Below are 18,713 nucleotides of genomic sequence, written 5' to 3' on the forward strand. Positions count from 1 at the left end.
TCTGGCTAGGAACGAGCGCTTCTTCAACAACACCAACAAACTCAAGTTCAGACCAGAGTTTGACACACAAGTACCGTACGAAAGAAAAATAATAATTATAACAAACAGAAAAAAAAAGAAAGTAGGTGCGGCAAAATGGCAAAATTGGGGAAGTGCTGAAAATAAGGAAGTGAAGAAAAAAAACATATTCTAAAGGGCTCGAGGCAGCGCTTGTGTAAGCGTTTTCATATCGCTTCCTGTTTCACATTCCTTTCCTTAGCACCTACATTCGTGACCCAAGGGCAATAATATCTCGAAAGGGGGCCGTTTCCCTACACGTCGGCAGTGAGGAAATAACCAAACACATGGCGGTGTTTCTCTCGAGTATTCCGGCTTTCGAGTTCTTTTTCAACTTTCTTGCATAACCACTCGAGCTGCCGATCAAGTTTCAGAAACAGGCCGGATTGGGCTTCGCTTAGCGCATACCATATGTCGAAGAGCGTTCACAACACACGGTAATATGAAAGAGAGAAAGAGAGAAAGCCCCTAAAGAAATGCGCAGCTTTTTTTCATCTATCAAAAACCACCGTTTAATTCATTCGGCATTCAACGGGATTTTAGTCTACCGCGTGACATTGCAAGTATTCTTCCCTTTGTTCTTCGTCACTTTCCTTTAGGCTAACGGCGCAAAAGCTACGGATATTGTCACACCGTATGGATAAAAAAAGTTTACAGGTACACACCCTTACAAGAAGCTATATCATTCTGTCCCGCGACATCTATGAATACGGAATCAAATGAGAAATTTCGTGCCACGTATTACAACTACTGCAAACGAAAATTTGTGTCGTTGAAGGGTTGAGAGGAAGCTCGGAATCTTTTATCTAAACACAACCGCTGCATTAAATTATAAAAGGGTTTTGAATTTAAAGAAAAATGTTAAAATCGAGTGACTAAAGAAAGCGGATTTTCGGTTTATGACGTTTAATTTTTTTACACCTTCTTGAATAACTTAAAATTGAAAAGAAGGAAAAAAAAGCTCTGGCACCAAGTTTATAACTCTGTAATTCAGCAATTAAAAAAAATATATCAGAATTTTGTAAACATCACATACCAATACACCTAAAGCATACTTTGAAATATACCACTAATCCGTGAGTGCTGTCAGTCTAACACCCCCGTTAACGTTGTAGAGGCTTTAAGTAAACTGTGAATGCCTACATCTAATTGGTCGGCTCAAATTGCCGTAACATGCGCAGCTTACAGAACTGCGATATATTTCTGATGCATAGTTATGGATTTGTAAACTTCGTGCCGAAGTTTACAAATCCATAACTATGTCTTGTCGATTTCCGGCAATTTTTCGACATGTTTCGGCTTCACGCGAAGGCAGCATACGCTCCGAATAATCGAAACGTTCAAATATATAATCAAATAGCGTCATTTTCGATTCAGTCTTCGAACAGAATAGTCATCATTCGTAAACGCTGATATTTTTTTAACACCTTTCGAACATCTTAAAACGTCATCTGCGCCCAAATAAACATAAAAAATTGGACCAACCGTACAGTAAGTTTTCACCCCCTCGGGCGTAGTATAAACATAAAGCATGAGAACTTGCGTAGTGGAGTGGTCTACGTCGCTTGGGTAGGTCACGATACATTACAGGCTGCATACAGCGATCATTTTTTACAGTATACTGTAATGTATACTGTAATGTATACTGTATTGTATACTGTATACAGCGACCATTCGCACTCTCTGAAGAGTCCTGTGTATACGAAAAGAACTACTTTCTCCTAATGCTCCATTTGTGCTTTTAATAAACAACGCTTCGTAACGTGCTATGTATAATGACAGAAACGTGTTAAGTTCAGGAATACCAGGATGTGAACCTCATTTTATATAAGCTATGACAACGGATGTTCGTTACTCTACTATTCGATATTCGTTTCGATTCGCCTCCGGCACTACTATAGTCGTATTCGACTCGGTCTCAAAGATCACTATTCGCACACCCCTATAGTACGCTGTAATCACGCCAAGAAAATACGCGGGTAATACAAGCTTCCCGTGCGGTTACTTGCAAGAACTCCCTACAGATACTAGCGTACGCACGCGCAAAACTGGGTTGCGCGCAGTGGTGACAGACTCTGAACTTTTTTTGATCGACGCGTCGTCTATGTGTCGACGCGGAGTGAGACCTGTGAGGCGCGTTGCGAGCAACCACTATCATCATCGTCACGGGAAAACTAGGCAACACGGACAAGGCGTGTTCTCCTCTGTACACTCTCTCCCCCCCTTTCCCTCGCTTCCCTCTGCCTTTACAAGAGCCTATCGGTATTCTACTCATCCACTCGCGAACATTTGCCATCAATCAACCAGGTGGTGTCCCCACACGAGGCGGCTTTTCGCCCTATAGGAGAGATTGATGTGTTGCTTTCCCACCTATGATATATATATATATATATATATATATATATATATATATATATATATATATATATATATATATATATATATATATATATATATATATATATACACGGAAGAGACGAAAAGACCGTATGTACCGCGCCGATGCCTGTTTCCCTTTTTTTCACCACTTTCGTCTATTTTTTTCCATACTGGTGCACGATAAAGCGCTGTTGCTGTCACGCGCCTCCATAGAGCAAATAAAAAAATGCAACGTCATTCATTTCTTTTTGTTCTTTTCTTTCGCTACCTTTATGGCCTGATAGCACATGTGCTGACCTATGTCGTAGTCTACTAGCCAGACAAAAAAAAAAACACCTCTCTCTCTTCAGCGGCCAACTTTTATCGGTCGCGATGCTGTGCTTTATCAAACAGTGTTTGTTTCCCGTACGCTCAGCGGTTAAGCAGGAGACACGCTCTAATGGTTCGTTCGCTCGCTTGATCGTTCACCCCGCGAGTACTGTGCAGTGCAAACGAAGCTGCTGAGGCGATTTGCGCACTTTCGGCTACATGTATTAGCTCAACTGACACTGATATAGAAAAGTCTATAGAAATCTATGTATGTAAGCTACAGACCGTGCACTTACACCGCCTATAGTCAGGCGCTCTTGTCGAACGGCGTATGCAGACTGACGGCGAATCCAACAGTCAGTATGTATTTGTCGTGCAGCATCGTTAAACACCTTTCTGTAAATGTGCTTGTATTCACTTTGTAAATGAAGTTCTCTCTTCTCTCCCTATCGCGCGGACGTCAATAAACCTCTGCCTTCATAACTTTCGCTTCTCCGCAAGGTTTCGTTGCTTCGCGGCGTAGCTGGCCCTCTATGAAGGCAGGCACATTGAGTGCAGACGTGCGTCAACTTTGGGCCGATCAGTATGCGTGATTCGTACACACTGAACAAAGCCCGGCGCCAAATGCCTAAACTGCTACTTCGTGCGTGAGTGAGCGCAACAGAAAGATTTACGTGTCGGCTTCCGTTATCGAACTAACCTGCGCAGTTATGCCACGTGTGCACGTGATTGGTGAGCCGGAAATGAGTCATTCTTACGTGGCTTAACGCTTTATGGCTATTTCGTGTCACTTGCAAAGACACCCTGCGTTAACGTGCAAGTGGTGTCCACAGCCGCTTCTTTTTCAAGCCGACAATGAGTGGAGCGCGAGGTCTGCAGCGTAGGGTTAACATTTACGAAGATGTAGCGGCACCGTTGATTATGAGAAGTCCACGACTCAACGAATGTCATTTTTGGAAGAAAAAAGAAAGAGAAAATCGACACTACGTTTCAGAAAGCGTTCTGTCTTGCGTTTACTGCACAAATAATTCTATTTGCCCGCTTAGAAAAAAAAAGAAGAGGACGACATTACGGAAAGAGGCAGAACTACCAAGTCCTTGGAATGCAGCAGCAAGTTCACCGCTATCCAACTAAGACAAAGTTGTATGAACGCGCGAGCCAATAACGTTCGCTCCATTCTGTGACGTCACAGCGGAGCCGAACGTCTTTCAGTATCGGCGTCTCTCGAGAACTAGCGCACATGCACAACAAGCGGATACAAAGGGATTTCGTAGGCGGAGCTTGTATTGCATTCTCCAAGGGTGTCACCAACTCGGCTAAAATCACAACGACCTACGCATCAACCTTATAACTCCCCTCGCCCCCTCCCCCCCTCCTTCCCTCCAACCTACTGCTCCCAAAGCGAGATAAATTGAGCCGTAGAAACTGAATTTGTAGTTCTCGATGCACAAGCCAACGAGACGTCAAAACCAGGTCTGAAGCCCTCGTCGTCCCAGAGGTGGTTTATTAAGGATTGCGCACAGCTTCCGGTTTGCGTCGAGTAGTTAGCTAGCACGAAACCCTGTGTGCCCCAGCGGAATTTCGGACGCGAAGCTGCGGAAACCCGAAGGCAGGGTACATCGAAAGCACGGCTGCAAGCCTCGATAGCGCGCCAGAATCTCGCTCTTTTTGGCGCCGCCTTCCAACTTGGTTCTTCCGCAACGACTGGCAAGCTCGCTTCACGGCACAGACTGTAGGCGGCACGGAAAAGAACGCCTCTCAGCGCGGAATTACTTGGCGCAAACACAACGACTAATCGAACCTGCCGCCCGGATTTATGTTATATCTCACGTTATGTTTTCTCATGCCGCCCGCGCGTGCCCGCTTCATGCCTCGGACGACGTCGACAATGGCAATTATTTACAGAACGGCATAGCAAGTTATTAAAGTTGCACAGCGTACTTACACTGCGACGAAAGTGAAGAAAACAAAACGCGCGTAATTTTTCTTCTTACTTCCAGAGCCCGCCTTATAGGAAATTAAAGAACTTTCCAGTTGATACTTTCTCGGGCAAATGTCTCTTCAGCGCACCTTTCCTTTTTATGCTGTCAAAGGACAGTCAAAAAGAAAGAAAAAAAGAACAGCCAAGTGAAAATGTGCTTACCCCACCACCCCTGCTCATTACTTTTATTATTATTATTATTGTAACAGCATATGTGTATAGTGAACTTATACACTTACATTTCTTTTTTTCCTCTCAAGAGAAAAATGGGAGAAAAATTACGCTGTTCAGTTATCCAGTGTTTACTATAATATATTATTAATATTAGTATTAGTAGTAGTAGTCGTAGTAGTAGTAGTAGCAGTAGTATAACTCCGCCAGAGCAAGCAATAATTCCTAAAGTAATAGCTGGAAGTTCAAGGAAAGAAGTCGCAGGTTGAGCTAACATTCTCCTCTATAAAGATTACAAGGAAAATAATAATAATAATAATAATAATAATAATAATAATAATAATAATAATAATAATAATAATAATAATAGGTCCAATGCGGCCAGCAGCAGGTCAACGCGGCGCTCGCCTCACGGCACCTTTCGCCATCTCACGGAGACACGACGTACTTGACGCCGCCTCCTGTTGGTCACCAAGCGCCCTCTCTTGTGGGAGACTCTCGTTCGCCGCTATTAGGTAAGGGGCTCCGAGATCACCGACGCTGCACTGCTCCCTCTCCGTATCACGTCTCGTGCGAAGGATGGCGCCACAAGCGGCTCAGCTGAATAACAGTGGACAGCTACGGTTGCGCCCCTTCATTCGAGGGACGGGCCCTTTTTTGCGAATTTCGTGTCATATTATGGATATTTTATTTTCTCGCTGCCTTATATGTAACAAATGAAATACCACCCGACATACAAGCTTCTTCTGAGTGCGTGTCGCCTACATATGGCGGGAAAACCGAAGTACTGGACGCCAACACGAAAATAGTGAACATATTTAGATAATTCAGTCGTGACATATTATAGCGAATATTATAGCAAAAAAAAGATATATATATATATATATATATATATATATATATATATATATATATATGTATGTATGTATGTGCGTGTGCGTGTGTGCGCGTGCGTGTGTGTGTGCGTGTGTGCGTGCGTGCGTGTGTGTGTGTGTGTGTGTGTGTGTGTGTGTGTGTGTGTGTGTGTGTGTGTGTGTGTGTGTGTGTGTGTGTGTGTGTGTGTGTGTGTGTGTGTTTTCTTTTAATGGTAACTACAATATCGTCTAGTCCCATTTGCTCTCTGATCCATACCGCTCTCTTAACATTTTTCGTTTCATCGCTCTTTGCGCGGTTCTTAAAGGCACTGTCAATCAATTTTCATGGTACTCGTTCTTTTTTAGTGCAATGGAAAGCTTACCGTCAGAATGTCTAATCATGAAGTGATAACGCGGAAAGCGCCGTGGACTTTGTTTTATCAGAATTTTTCTATCTGCAGTGAAGATATCGTTCACTGGAAGCATACTGAAAACGGTGATAGGTGATCGCGATAGCGATTATACGCCGACATTCGGGAGAGGCAGGAGGCAGGTGCGACCGTAGCAAGGAGGTTTAAATACTAAACTTTCTTGGGCTGTAGTTGTGAGAAAGTATTGCTTATGAAGTCGGTGTTCCAGCGATTCATGCTTTCCTTCGAAGTGTTAGTGTTTCTGCGATAAAAGCTACGTGTTTTTGTGGATTCCTGTCCAACTTGTTTGGTATTTAACCAGTAAAAACGAAACCAATGGGATCGAAAACGAAACGACTGCTTTTACACGTGATACGCAGTTCAGCCTGTTGCCGTGGCCACACGCGCGCTTTTAATATCCCAAGCATGGAATAAAGCGCGAGCGTCTAACAATATACAAAATGCAATTTTAAGCAATAATTATGATGTACTTAATAACGGTCGACTTATGTACAGTAATCTCATAAAATATGCCCGCAGTATCAACATATCAGCGCTAGGCCTCGCCACGTACAGGGCTTTGAGACTTTCTTTGTTGATTTAAAATTATGATTCCTACTCAAATCGCTAAAAGTGCTCTGGATGCTATTACAACAAATCATGGCCCTTTCATTTCCATAAACGTCTCACAACACATTCTGGCCGATGGCAATGCCTTTAGTAGTTCTCGAGGTTCTTTGTTGGCATCGAAGTTTCTGCTATGTATACAGTGCTACGGAGGTGTTGGACGAGAATAACTGCGTATCCCATATTTAACTACGTTGTCCAGCGTTCTCGTTGTCCACGGTCGGCCACGTTTACTCTGCTAGTACTAAATGAGGCTAACTGAACGTACCTCTCTGGCGGGAAGGAGAGTATTGCGAGTAGTCTCCAAAATTGATACAACGTACGTTACTCCAGCAAACTGAGCTCTCTCTGTTCTTATGCACACAGCAACGCACAATTCTTCTTCTTGTCGCAGAAGCTTCGGCAGGCGTCGTTGATGTTGCTGAAGCTTCCGTCAAGCTATCACAGCATTTCGTGTCCCGTCTTTATATGATATGATAGCTATAATGGATGTAATGAATATGGGAAGCATAAGACTTATGACAGACTTCGACCTTATCATTTTAAAAGACAGAACCACGGCTAGGCGGTTTCAACATATCCAGGTATTCGCTTCCACGTAAGCTTTGCGCGACCAAACGTCGTTGTTGGCGGACGCCGTACGCAGGCTAACGTTCAAAACGAGTGCACATTCGAGGATAGTTCCAACGTACGGTGTTCACACTTGTATGTGGTGCGAGCGACCCACGCGCGACAACGTATCGCGTAGCCCGGGCATACGGAAGCACACCAGACGAGGAGAGGCACTCACCCGAGCTGTAGCTGTCGGTGGACGACGCCGAGAGGGAGCGGCTCCGGTAGCGAGTGCGAGGCTTGATCCCTCCCACGAGCTTGGACTCCTGCAGGCAAAGGCACACGTTCACAGTCGTGCACGTACAATCCGGCACCGAGGCTTCGCCTCGTAACAACCGTGCGTGGGACAAAGCAGCCTTTGCCGCAACATGACTACCGAACTGAACATTGGCAACAGAGTCCAACAAGGCGACCTCTGTAGAGGATGCCCCGTTTTCATTGCGCACTCACTGGATAGGCCAACGGACAGGATGCCCGTTGCTCCAATGAGGCGTTGCACCGGATGTCACATCTAGTAAAAAAATTTCACCGACGATTACGATATACTCCCTATTCGAAATTTGAGCGCAGCTCTAAACATGTTTTCATTTCGCGATATATTGGCTGGCGCGGGCAATCCGTCTCGCGCGGCACGTTGCACACGAAGCGAAGTGTGTTACGACTGCCTTCCTAATCGGGAGGTCACGAAACGCAGCGCGTCGGTGACACGTGGGCGATTCACAGCAGCCGCAGCAGTCAGGCCTCCGCTCGTGCAGTGCTCCGTTTCCATATATGGTATCGATGGCCGGGCTCGCCGCAAGCTTAAACGTTGGCGTCATCGGTGAACAGACGGCGCGCGCTACACTGGCGCCATCTCGTGGCCATCGTCGCTGCGAAGCCTGTCTTGCGCGGCACTACGCTTTTCTTCTCACGCTTTCGCCATACTCTCCTCCGCCGCTTCCCTCCTCGCGCTCTTCGCTGTCGCCGTCTTACTTGAAGGAGCGCTCCACGTTCGCTCCTTCATCCTTCGCCATGCTCGTTCGCTCGGTTACGAGTGACACCGACGCTCACCGCAGGAACGGGCGCCTAAGAGCTGCGCTCTAAAATGAAGCTGTCACCGAGCGTGACCGTTCGATAATTAGGGTCCCATATTCTACTGTATTAAAGATCGCACTAAAAGAAACACTGAATTAGTCTAGATCGGTAAAGTATTCTTGCAGAAGTCTATTTTCGTTGAATTAGTGGAAATAGGTTGATCATTGGCAGATGAAGTGACGGTCATCGTTCTCTTTTAATTTCGCACCGAAACCCCACAGTCGGCACGTCAGTGTGAAGTCACAGACTGCAAAGTGTTTTATAGTTAGCCTCGGGATTGTCGGTGGGCTCGTTCTGCGCTCACCCAAAAGCAGTACCACCACCTAGCGGCCGCGCGGCCACTCAGACAGACCTCAAATGGCAGGTGGAAAATGGCTTTGTCTTTCAGTTTACGCGTTTTCTTACGCGCTTATGCGTTTTCAGTTTTCTCGTATATACGAAGCTATCATGCCTGCACCCAGGCACGTACCCAGGATTTTTTTTCGGGGGGGGCCCAACCACCTCCATCATCATCATCATCATCATTGTCGTCGTCATCGTCGTCATCATCATCAGCCTGTTTTATGTCCACTGCAGGACGAAGGCCTCTCCCTGCGATCTCCAATTACCCCTGTCCTGCGCCAACCGATTCCAACTAGCGCCCGCGAATTTCCAAATTTCATCGCTCCACCTAGTGTTTTGTCGTCCTCGATTGCGTTTCCCTTCTCTTGGTACCCATTCTGTAACCCTAATGGTCCAACGGTTATCTAACCGGCGCATTACATGACCTGCCCAGCTACAGTTTTTTCCTCTTTATGTCAATTAGAAGATCGTCTATACCCGTTCGCTCTCTGATCCAAACCACTCTCTTTCTCTCTTAACGTTATGCCTAGCAATCTTCGTTCGATCGCTCTTTGCGCGGTCCTTAACTTGCTCTCAAGTCTCTGCCCCATATGTCAGCACTGGCAAAATGCACTGATTGCACACCTTACTTTTCAATAATAATGGAAAGCTTCCAGTCAGGAGCTGGCAATGTCTGCCGTATGCGATCCAACCTATTTTTATTCTTCTGTGAATTTCCTTCCTATGATCAGGGTTCCCTGTGATTAATTGACCTATAGGTAAACATACTCCTTCACAGTCCCTAGTGGCCGACTGGCGATCCTGATCTCTTGTTCCTTTGCCCGGCTATTTATCATTATCTTCGTCTTCTGCATATTAATATTCAACCCCACTCTTACACTCTCTCTGTTAAGGTCTCCAATTATTTGTTGTAACTCGTCTGCATTGTTGTTGAACAGAACAATATCATCGGCAAACCGAAGGTTGCTGAAATATTTGCCGTCGATCTTTACTCCTAAGCCTTCCCAGTTTAATAGCTTGAATTCTTCTAAGCGCGCAATGACTAACTTTGGAGAAATTGTGTCTCCCTGTCTGACCCCTTTCTCTATAGGTATCTCCCTGCTTTTCTTTTGTAGAACTAAGGTAGCTGTAGAACCTCTGTAGATATTATTTCGCGAAGGACGAGTCAGTAAGACGAGAAACTATTTACAGATTATATTTACAAAAACGTTGCAGCGCTGACCGGTTAGATTCACAGCGCGAGCCCAGTTCGTTCTTCCTCCTCTTTTCTGGAGTTATGGCGCCTACGCGCCTCGTTCAAGCAAACAAATACCACACGCATGTAGCAATATTTTCCAAGCTTTTTACGTAAGCGTTCTGTACTCCTTGATTACGTAGTGCGTCTACGATTGCTGGTATCTCTACTGAATCAAATGCCTTTTCGTAATCTATATAAGCCACATAGCGAGGCTTATTGTACTCTGCAGATTTCGCGATAACCTGATTGATGACATGGATGTGATCCAGTGTAAAGTATCTCTTCCTGAAGCCAGCCTGTTCCTTTGGTTGACAAAATCCAGTGTTGCCCTTATTCTATTGGAGTTTATTTTGGTTAATATTTTATATAATACTGGGAGCAAGCTAATGGTCCCATAATTGTTCAATTCTTTAACGTCTCCTTTTTTTTGTGGATTAGTATAATATCTGCATTCTTCCAGTTTTCTGGGACCCTTGCAGTCGATAGACACTTCGTATAAAGAGCCGCCAGTTTTCCAAGCATTATGTCTCCTCCACCTTTGATTAAATCGACTGTTATTCCACTTTCTCCTCCCGCTCTTCATCGTTTCACGTCTTGCAGGGCCCTTTTGACCTCATCGCTAGTTATAGGAGAGTTTCTGTATCCTGTTCATTACTGTTTCTAAGTGAGCTATCGTGACTCCTCTGGGTGCTGTATACAGGTCAGCTTAGAATTTTTTCGCTGCTTTTACTATATCTTCGAGATTGCTGATGATATTATCCTTCTTATCTTTTAGTGCATACATCATTGTTTGTCCTATGCCAGGTTTCTTTTTTACTGATTTCAGGCTGCGTTCATTTTTTACGGCTTCTTCAGTCTTTCTCATGTTATAGTTTCGAATATCAGTTATTTGTTTTGCCTTGTTGATCAGTTTTGACAGCTCCGCGAATTGCGTAACGCTGTACGGCCTCCAGTCCCATACAACCGCGTAGAGCGCAGGACTCTGCGATTCTAGACGTACTGCGCTCACCGCGAAAGGTTAGAAAAACACCCACATAAGCACAGCAGAGAAGTGGCTACGTGAGGCGGTTCCAAACAAGTAATTGTTCTCCACTTCCGGCGGCGTTTCCTCTACTTCCTTTTTAAATAAAAAGATGTTGATCCATAAATATTCTCATAAACAACGGTTAACTTATTTATTATTCGCGTTTGCTTGCAGTTTGGTTGTTACCTTGGCTCTCTCCCTTAGTAGATCGCTTAATTTCTCAACTCCTTGCGATTTTTGTTTCCAGTTGCCAATTTTGCACGAAAAGTGCTATACAATTAGGGAAAAACAGACGAGGTAACGGGTGACAGTCATCTTACTTATGGGTTTAAGGGTTATTGCAGCATTTCATGATGGACGCTCTTTCACATTATTTTATTTCCCACCTTATCTAACCCATATCAAGTGTATATGGTTCCGGGCATCTGCCAGCGTCGCAGCGAGCCGTAACTCAAGGAAATAATGAAGCAAAGGGATAAGTTAAACGCAACAGGCGTTTTCTCCGGCCGCAACTCGTTTCATGAGAGTACAGACCAGCTGAGTAACAGCCGCATCCCTCTCCTGGTCCCAGGACCAGCCTAAACAAAGAAGGTTGAACTAACAAAAGCAACAGCTATGCGCGTGACGGTTGAATAGATGGTGACAATTGAACGCATCTCGAGTTAATCGCGCGGGTGCGGAATCTACGAGAAAACTGTCCTTCACATTACAAGAGATGCCGATAACTACCGCCATCTAAAAGGAGTGAAAAAGGCAGCATAGTGCTGACCGATGAACAGCTGCCAAGTCTCAACATTGATCTGGCGGCGCTTTAGGAATGTGTGAGGAGTGGTGGCGTGGGCGGGGAGGGGGGGGGGGGGGGGTATGCCGCTTGATTTCGGGGGGGGGCCGGGCCCCCCCGCCCCCCCCCCCCCCTGGGTACGTGCCTGCCTGCACCTTATGTGTAAGTCGCAATTTACGATTTTTCTGACGCAATTTGCTCTGAAAAAAATCGATTCGTTCAACAAGGCGCTTGCGCTTGGCGGAGGGCCTAGAAGAATGAGGATGCATGCTGCACTTATGCATACGTGCGTGTGCGCGTGACGTACGTCGCTTATGGTGGTGATGCTACGTCTAACGTATAGTCTAACGTCGGCAACAGCTTCGCTGTACATCCACTTTCACAGGATGGAATGGAGGCGGAGTTTTTTTTTCTTTTCTTTTGGCATTTCCGCCGTTGTGGTTCAGTAAAAATATCTCAAACTTCTCAAGTTCAGTCTTACCCCTGTTTTACCCCCGTATTCAGAAATGAATCTTAATTTGAAGCCCATGCTTGACTTGATTTAAACGACGCCTGTCGTCAACGCACCTAATGAAACGCAATGAGCGTCTTCGGCATGTTCGCACCAGGCGTCATGATCTTCAAGCTCAGTTGCATTTCTGAATACGGAGGTTAGTCTTCCTTAGTATGCAACCTACTCCATTTTTATCGGTAACTATTTAACTGGGCCCGAGCAGACGGCTTCAAAATCCGTGACGTCACGGTGAGCTCGTGCGGGAACTTCAAGGCGGCGGCGCCACCCGTCATGTGTTGGTGTCTTTTCTGGCTTGCCAAGCGTCTTCTCTTTTTGTGGTGTTGTGGAAGAGTATCGTACTAGCACAGCTAAAATAATTTTCGTCTTTAGAGTTCCTTTAAATTATAGAGAGCGGTCTTGATCGAGATTTAGCACAAGAGACCGTTCTATGCCTTTAGTAATGCAAACATAGTTGTGCATACGTACACCGGAGTGCCGAAAATTCTCAGACGCGAGAGACAGTGCTAGTTGAAACACCTTGAGACGCACTGCATGACTAAATAGTACCTGCAATGCCCTAAACCTTTAGTGCAATGACTATATGTACATAGCACACTCACTCTGAAGAAAGAAAGTGGCTCGTATGACGCATTGCGCCGACATCGATGTAGAAAAAAAAAATCGCATGCAGGTATTTGTGTCATGCATCAGTTATGATAGACGGTGAAATACTACCTGCTGTTCCACCCATGCTGTACATATGGAAGACGCCTGCACTGCATGCACTTTCCAGACGTGTGAGAAAATTACAGCCGAGAGGAAGTAATGACATGAAAGGCAGGGAGGGAAAAGATATGAGTGGTTCGCTACCCTGCACTGGTGGTGGGTAGCATAGAGAAATTACTATTGTGTGGTAAATCTACACTGTGGTGCTAGAGGTATAGTCAGATGACTGCTGACCCCGTCTTTCATCTCCAGCAGCACGATAATCATGCCTCGTCAACCGAGTAAATAAATAAATAAATAGAGGGAAAGAATGAGCACCACGCGCGCGCATGACGATATCATGAAGTCTTTTATAAAAAGTCACTTAGGCCGGTGAACTTCTAAAAGTGCCTGCTAACAATTATGGGACTGGAACTTCAAACAGCAAAGAGACAGTTACAAACTTCAAGTTCGGAGTAGATTACTCTCAATAATTCTGTCTGGCATTTTGTCAAGTACTTTGTCAACGCAGTTTCCTTGCGCCAAACGACCTCGATATAGTCAGTTTTTCCATGCTCCTGAACAAAAAGCCTTGTAAGCATCACTTTCTCACAAAGTGTGCTCCTATTACACGTATTTGCTCATGAGATATGTGTCGAAATAGTTATTTTTTTTAAGAAGGCAGGACGAAAACCACGAAGGCTGATTGTTTTTGCCTTCCTTGAGAAACACAGACCACCTGCAGCAAAAGTTTGAGCAGCCAGGCCTATAGAAAGCTTAAACTTTTTTTTTTCTACAGCGTCTACACAATGTTTACGAATAGCGTGTGGACTTACGGCCTAGCACTTTTCGACAGCTACTGTCCGCAAAGATTCTGAAAACAGGACGTTTAGAAATTTGAGGATCACAACAGCTCACAGAGAATGGATTTAATTGTCATCGTCTTCTCCACAGACGGTCGGTGTAGCCTTCTACAGACTCAAGAACAATCCTTCAAGAAAGCAAAGCTCCCTTATTTATGCCTCTGTGCAATCTATGGGCTATAGCACTCGGTTTCATAAGGAGCCAGGGCGCGCGGTGAAGGCACCCTTTTTAAGACTCACTTCATTGGCTGGTCAAAAGAATGACGAAAAATAATTATTTCTTGCTGCTTGTAATAGAAATCCGCCTGAAGATCAACTTACGAATTAAAAGATATTCTTATCCAATGGCGCGTATCCATGGGGTAGCACACTGGTCACGACCCCTTTCCTCCGCCCCCCGCCCCCCAATGAAATCTAAAATTTAAATTTTATTTACTCGAGAGGAGGATCCGGGACAAAAATCTCCGATGAGCCGGACAGGGGACCCCACTCCTTTGGTATGGCGGAAATGCAGCATGCACAAAAAAATAAATATAAAACCTAAAGCCTAAAATAAATCATACATAAAATAAAAAACAAGCGAACATGATTATAAGCAAAGAAACATTTCTGCATATACACACATATATAACAACACACACGTTGGAAGGTAACGAGCTCAATTTAGCAAATTTCTGCACTAGCAGATATATACATGTTCATATTTATACTCACACCCACACACACATCAGCAGTACAGCCTAATTTGAGAGTTTTAGTTGCAAGAAGCTTCGAAATGTTAAGAAATAAGTTTATTTAGGAGAGATGGCACTTTGTAAAGTAAGGACTGTTTGTCATAGCTTGTTCTAAGTGTTGGTGCAAACCACTTTTCTAGGCGTCTCGTTCATCGGATGTCGGCGTTTCCACGAAGCTGAGATAATCAAATATTACTATATTGTTTATCCTGTTACACTATTTCTTTTATTGTTTACTTCTCTGTTAGTGTGGGGCCTTCCTGGCCAAGGCCTACCCCCTTCCCGTCCCCAGTCAAACGGGTACATCTCTCCCCCCCCCCCCCCCCCACACACACACCACCACCACCACCACCACCACCACCACTTTTCTCCTACCCCCCCAACAAAAATTCCTGGCTACGCCACTGTTCTTACTGATGAAAATGCAGTATTGATCGGAGTAAAGTAAGAGCATACGCTAAATTAAACGACGGAACTCCACTAGATTAACTGACCGATTAAGATACAGTGTTGGAGTAATATGAGCGTACTTGGAATAAGTAAGCGCAATCGAGGGTACGCATAAACCAGACACGTCCGCCAGAAGATCAACGCAACGATGAAAAATATAATCTTAATTATTAAAATACAATCCCGAAACAAAGGTACGCCTAAACAACGCCGCCAAGAAGCTACCGCGGAGAGGGTTCCCTTTTGGAAAATGCCCACATTCCCCGTACCATAATCCTACATGGCCATATGGACTCATATGGGGACATACAGGTTTACATGCAGGACCCTACATATAATCATATAGGATCATGGATATAGAACATATAGAGCATATGATTTTTTTTTTCTCATTAGGGTTGGAAACGCACACGGTTCCCAACTACACGCCGCCCTCGCCCCCCTCCCGCCCGCCCCTAATAAATGTTATCCTTTCGACAACCGACCACGCACCAGCGGTGAACCAAAACGGGCGCCGATGAAGCGCGAAACAAGCAACGGCGAAGAAAAGCACATTACTCCTCTACCAAGGTTGTCGAGACGGCGACGAGTGCGCGCTGCTAAGGACAGCCTCGCTCAGGGCATTTTTTTTGTTTTTGTTTTCCCCTTCCACTGCTTACAAACGCCCCTGCCACGCGAACAATGCGGCTCGTAGAAAGAACGAGCCACTGCATGGGTGGCAACTATAATGCAGGGAACGGAAAATCATCACCCTCGTCTGTCTCTTTGTTCACCGCATTTGGCGCGACACGTGGTGCGTTGTGCGATGGACGTTCGAAACACTTCGAGCAAAGCAGGCCGCGGTGGGAAACGGAGCGTGCACGCCTTGAAAAAAGGAAAACAAAAAACTCTGGGATGTTTGGTGATGACAATGTAGACAACCATTGCCATACAAGCTGTTCGAAAAGCTGAGCAGACGTGTCCAATAGAAAAACTTCATACAGCTTTAGAAGTACAGTCGAATCCAAATATAAAGAACCCGGATGGAGCGAACTATCCCCTACAACGAACACGTACCTGAAACTTACTGAGCGACACTCATGTAAAATAACACGCTCATAACGCACTGGTCATATTGTATACGATTCTTAGTGATGCCGAGAAACAGCCCAACGTACAGTGTTGTGCCATTACCACAAGCCCGGATTCCGAATCTGCAAGATGCGGAATCTATCCTGCGAGCGCCATAATTCTCCCTTCACAAGACAAGATGCTGCGCCGTCGTGCGGGAGAAGCCTCGGCGAGCAGCGTGTTTAGACGTGTCCGCGTGTGCCAGACGGCCCGGCGCCGCACCTCCCTTGCCTGGAGGTCACCGCGCGCGCGAACTTTGAACCGGGTGGCCAGCGCGGTCGCTGGTTGGACCCCTCGGACGACCGTCGTGTGCTGACTTTGTATTGGGCCGTTTGAGTGACAATGGGCCTCGGGGATTATAAAAGCAGCGACACGCCGCTCGAAAACAGGATCTGCCGACCCCACCGGGAGAGAGTGTCGCTCCCGACTGGGGTGAGATGTGTAACGCGTTTTCGCCGGACGTCGTCGTGCGAGAACAGTCGCGTTTGTTGTGAGCACTCGGCCCCAGTGCCGACCCGTTCATGTCCTGTATGATAACCTGTATATAATGTATAAAGTCCCTTTTGTTATTCTCATCGACGCCAGGCTCGGAGTCATCGCTACCAACGCTCTGTCACGAAACGGGTGACGAGCGCTACGGGACCACAAAGCCGTAATCGTGGTGCAGCGGTACAAGTTCGTAACACTGGTGGCACCGGTTGGGTGTCGTAACACCGGTGGCACCGGTTGGGAAGTCGTAACACTGGATGGCAGCTACGGGATTGACCGGCATCAGCTACCTCGGCGCGGTGAGTGCCTGAAGTTTACCTCAAACACCAGACTTTCTCTGACACAGGTTATAGTAGCTTAGGGAAGGATTTGGTGTTGCATTGTGATAACCTTGAGTGTTTCAAGCCTAGTAAGAGTGTTTTGGAAACCAGGGGATGCTGAGGGGGTAAACAGGGCAGTGTGTGAAATACTTGCATATGTCTTACTAGTAGCATTATAGTAGCGTTCGGCAGGTATATTCAAAAAGGGTAAACAGCAGGAGGACAGTGTGAACGATGGAGAAGTACAAGGTGAAGGAACTTCTCGAAATTTGTGAGGAGTTGGGCATTGAGTTGGGCTCAACCAAAAGAAAGAATGCGATCCTTGAGGTCATGAGGACTGGGGACGTAACGGCTGAGGAAGCCGCAGAGGCCTGGGCGGATATCAATGAACGTCGGGAAAGGGAGGAAAGGGAGAAGGAACGTTGCGAGCAGGAAAGGAGAGAACAGCAACGTCGCGAGGAGGAAAAGGAGGAAAGGAGAGAGATTCGTGAGCACGAGCTTAAAATGAAAGAGTTGGAGAACCGAAATAACTCGCCGGCGCCTAGTCTCACTTCTAATGTTCCCAGAATACGCGATCAACTTCCACCCTTTGTCGTCGGAGAGGATATGGCCAAATACCTCGTGAAATTTGAGCACGTGTGTGAACGAAATAGCATTGAGCGATCCCTTTGGGCACAGAATCTGTTAGCGTTGCTTCCTGGGGAGGCATCAGACGTAATAACTTGCTTATCGAAAGAGGCGTTTGAGAGCTACAGTGATGTGAAGGAAGCGCTACTGCGGAAGTACAAATTGTCGCCCGAAGCTTTCCGGCAGAGGTTCCGGTATGCAAAAAAGGGCAAGGAGTCGAATGTTGACTTCGCGTTTCGTCTAAAAGCCGACCTGGTGGAATGGCTGAAGGGCGAAGAGGTTTACGACGACCGCGACAAAATTGTCGAATGCATCGCGTTGGAGCAGTTCTACCGTTGCATTGATGAGGATGTCCGGCTCTGGCTGCAAGATAGGCTAAAGGAGGTTAAGCTAAACAAGGCAGCAGAGTTAGCGGAAGAGTATTACACCCGCCGCAGCTTGCACAGCAAGGCAGTGCGCGTAGAAAAAGCTGATAGAAGAGATGTGTTTTCCGGAAAGCCCGAAAAACGGAAATGTTACAATTGCAAAAAGCAAGGGCACATCGCTGCGAACTGCCCAGAGAAAATTGCTTTTGCAACAAAACAGCGAAATGATACGACGCGTTTTTTTGAAAAACGGAAACCGTTAACCTGCTACAATTGCAAAAAGCAAGGGCACATCGCTGCAAGCTGCCCAGAGAGAATTGCTTTTGCAACGATACAGGAAACTCACAAAAACATACGTCTATTGGAGCCCTATGTGCAGGAAATTAAGGTAAACGGCAAGAAGTGCCGTGCACTTCGGGACTCTGCAGCAACTATGGACGTTGTTCACCCGTCTTTCGTCTCCTCGAGTGATTTTACGGGAGAGTGCGTTAGGATACGGCAAGTGGCCGAGAAGGAGAGTGTCTGTTTACCGATCGCAACGGTTATCATTGAAGGAGAGTTTGGGAAACTTAACACCGAAGCCGCTGTGTCAGCCGCCCTCCCGGAGATATTTTCCTACCTCTTCTCAAATAGCTCGGAGCAGCTGCTGAGGGATCAGGGCAAATCATTCTTTGCCGACGTGGCGTACATGGCCCCCAC

The 18,713-nt window shown here is 46.0% G+C and overlaps 1 protein-coding gene and 1 long non-coding RNA gene across 5 annotated transcripts in view; one reads left to right on the forward strand and one right to left on the reverse strand.

Moving 5' to 3' along the window:
• LOC135914434 (adenosylhomocysteinase-like 1) overlaps positions 1–18,713 on the reverse strand; it is a 271,601-nt gene that overhangs the window by 199,748 nt on the left and 53,140 nt on the right. For all 4 annotated transcript variants that reach the window (XM_065447278.2, XM_065447281.2, XM_065447279.2 and 1 more), the window contains one exon: positions 7,579–7,666. In XM_065447278.2, coding sequence (XP_065303350.2) covers positions 7,579–7,666 — 88 coding nt within the window. The remainder of the gene's footprint in view (positions 1–7,578; positions 7,667–18,713) is intronic.
• Positions 1–18,713, forward strand: part of LOC139060819 (uncharacterized) — a 66,172-nt gene that overhangs the window by 11,735 nt on the left and 35,724 nt on the right. The gene's annotated exons all lie outside the window — the stretch shown is intronic.

The sequence above is a fragment of the Dermacentor albipictus genome, chromosome 6 (assembly GCF_038994185.2).
Source record: "Dermacentor albipictus isolate Rhodes 1998 colony chromosome 6, USDA_Dalb.pri_finalv2, whole genome shotgun sequence".
In the NCBI taxonomy this organism is placed as follows: domain Eukaryota; kingdom Metazoa; phylum Arthropoda; class Arachnida; order Ixodida; family Ixodidae; genus Dermacentor; species Dermacentor albipictus.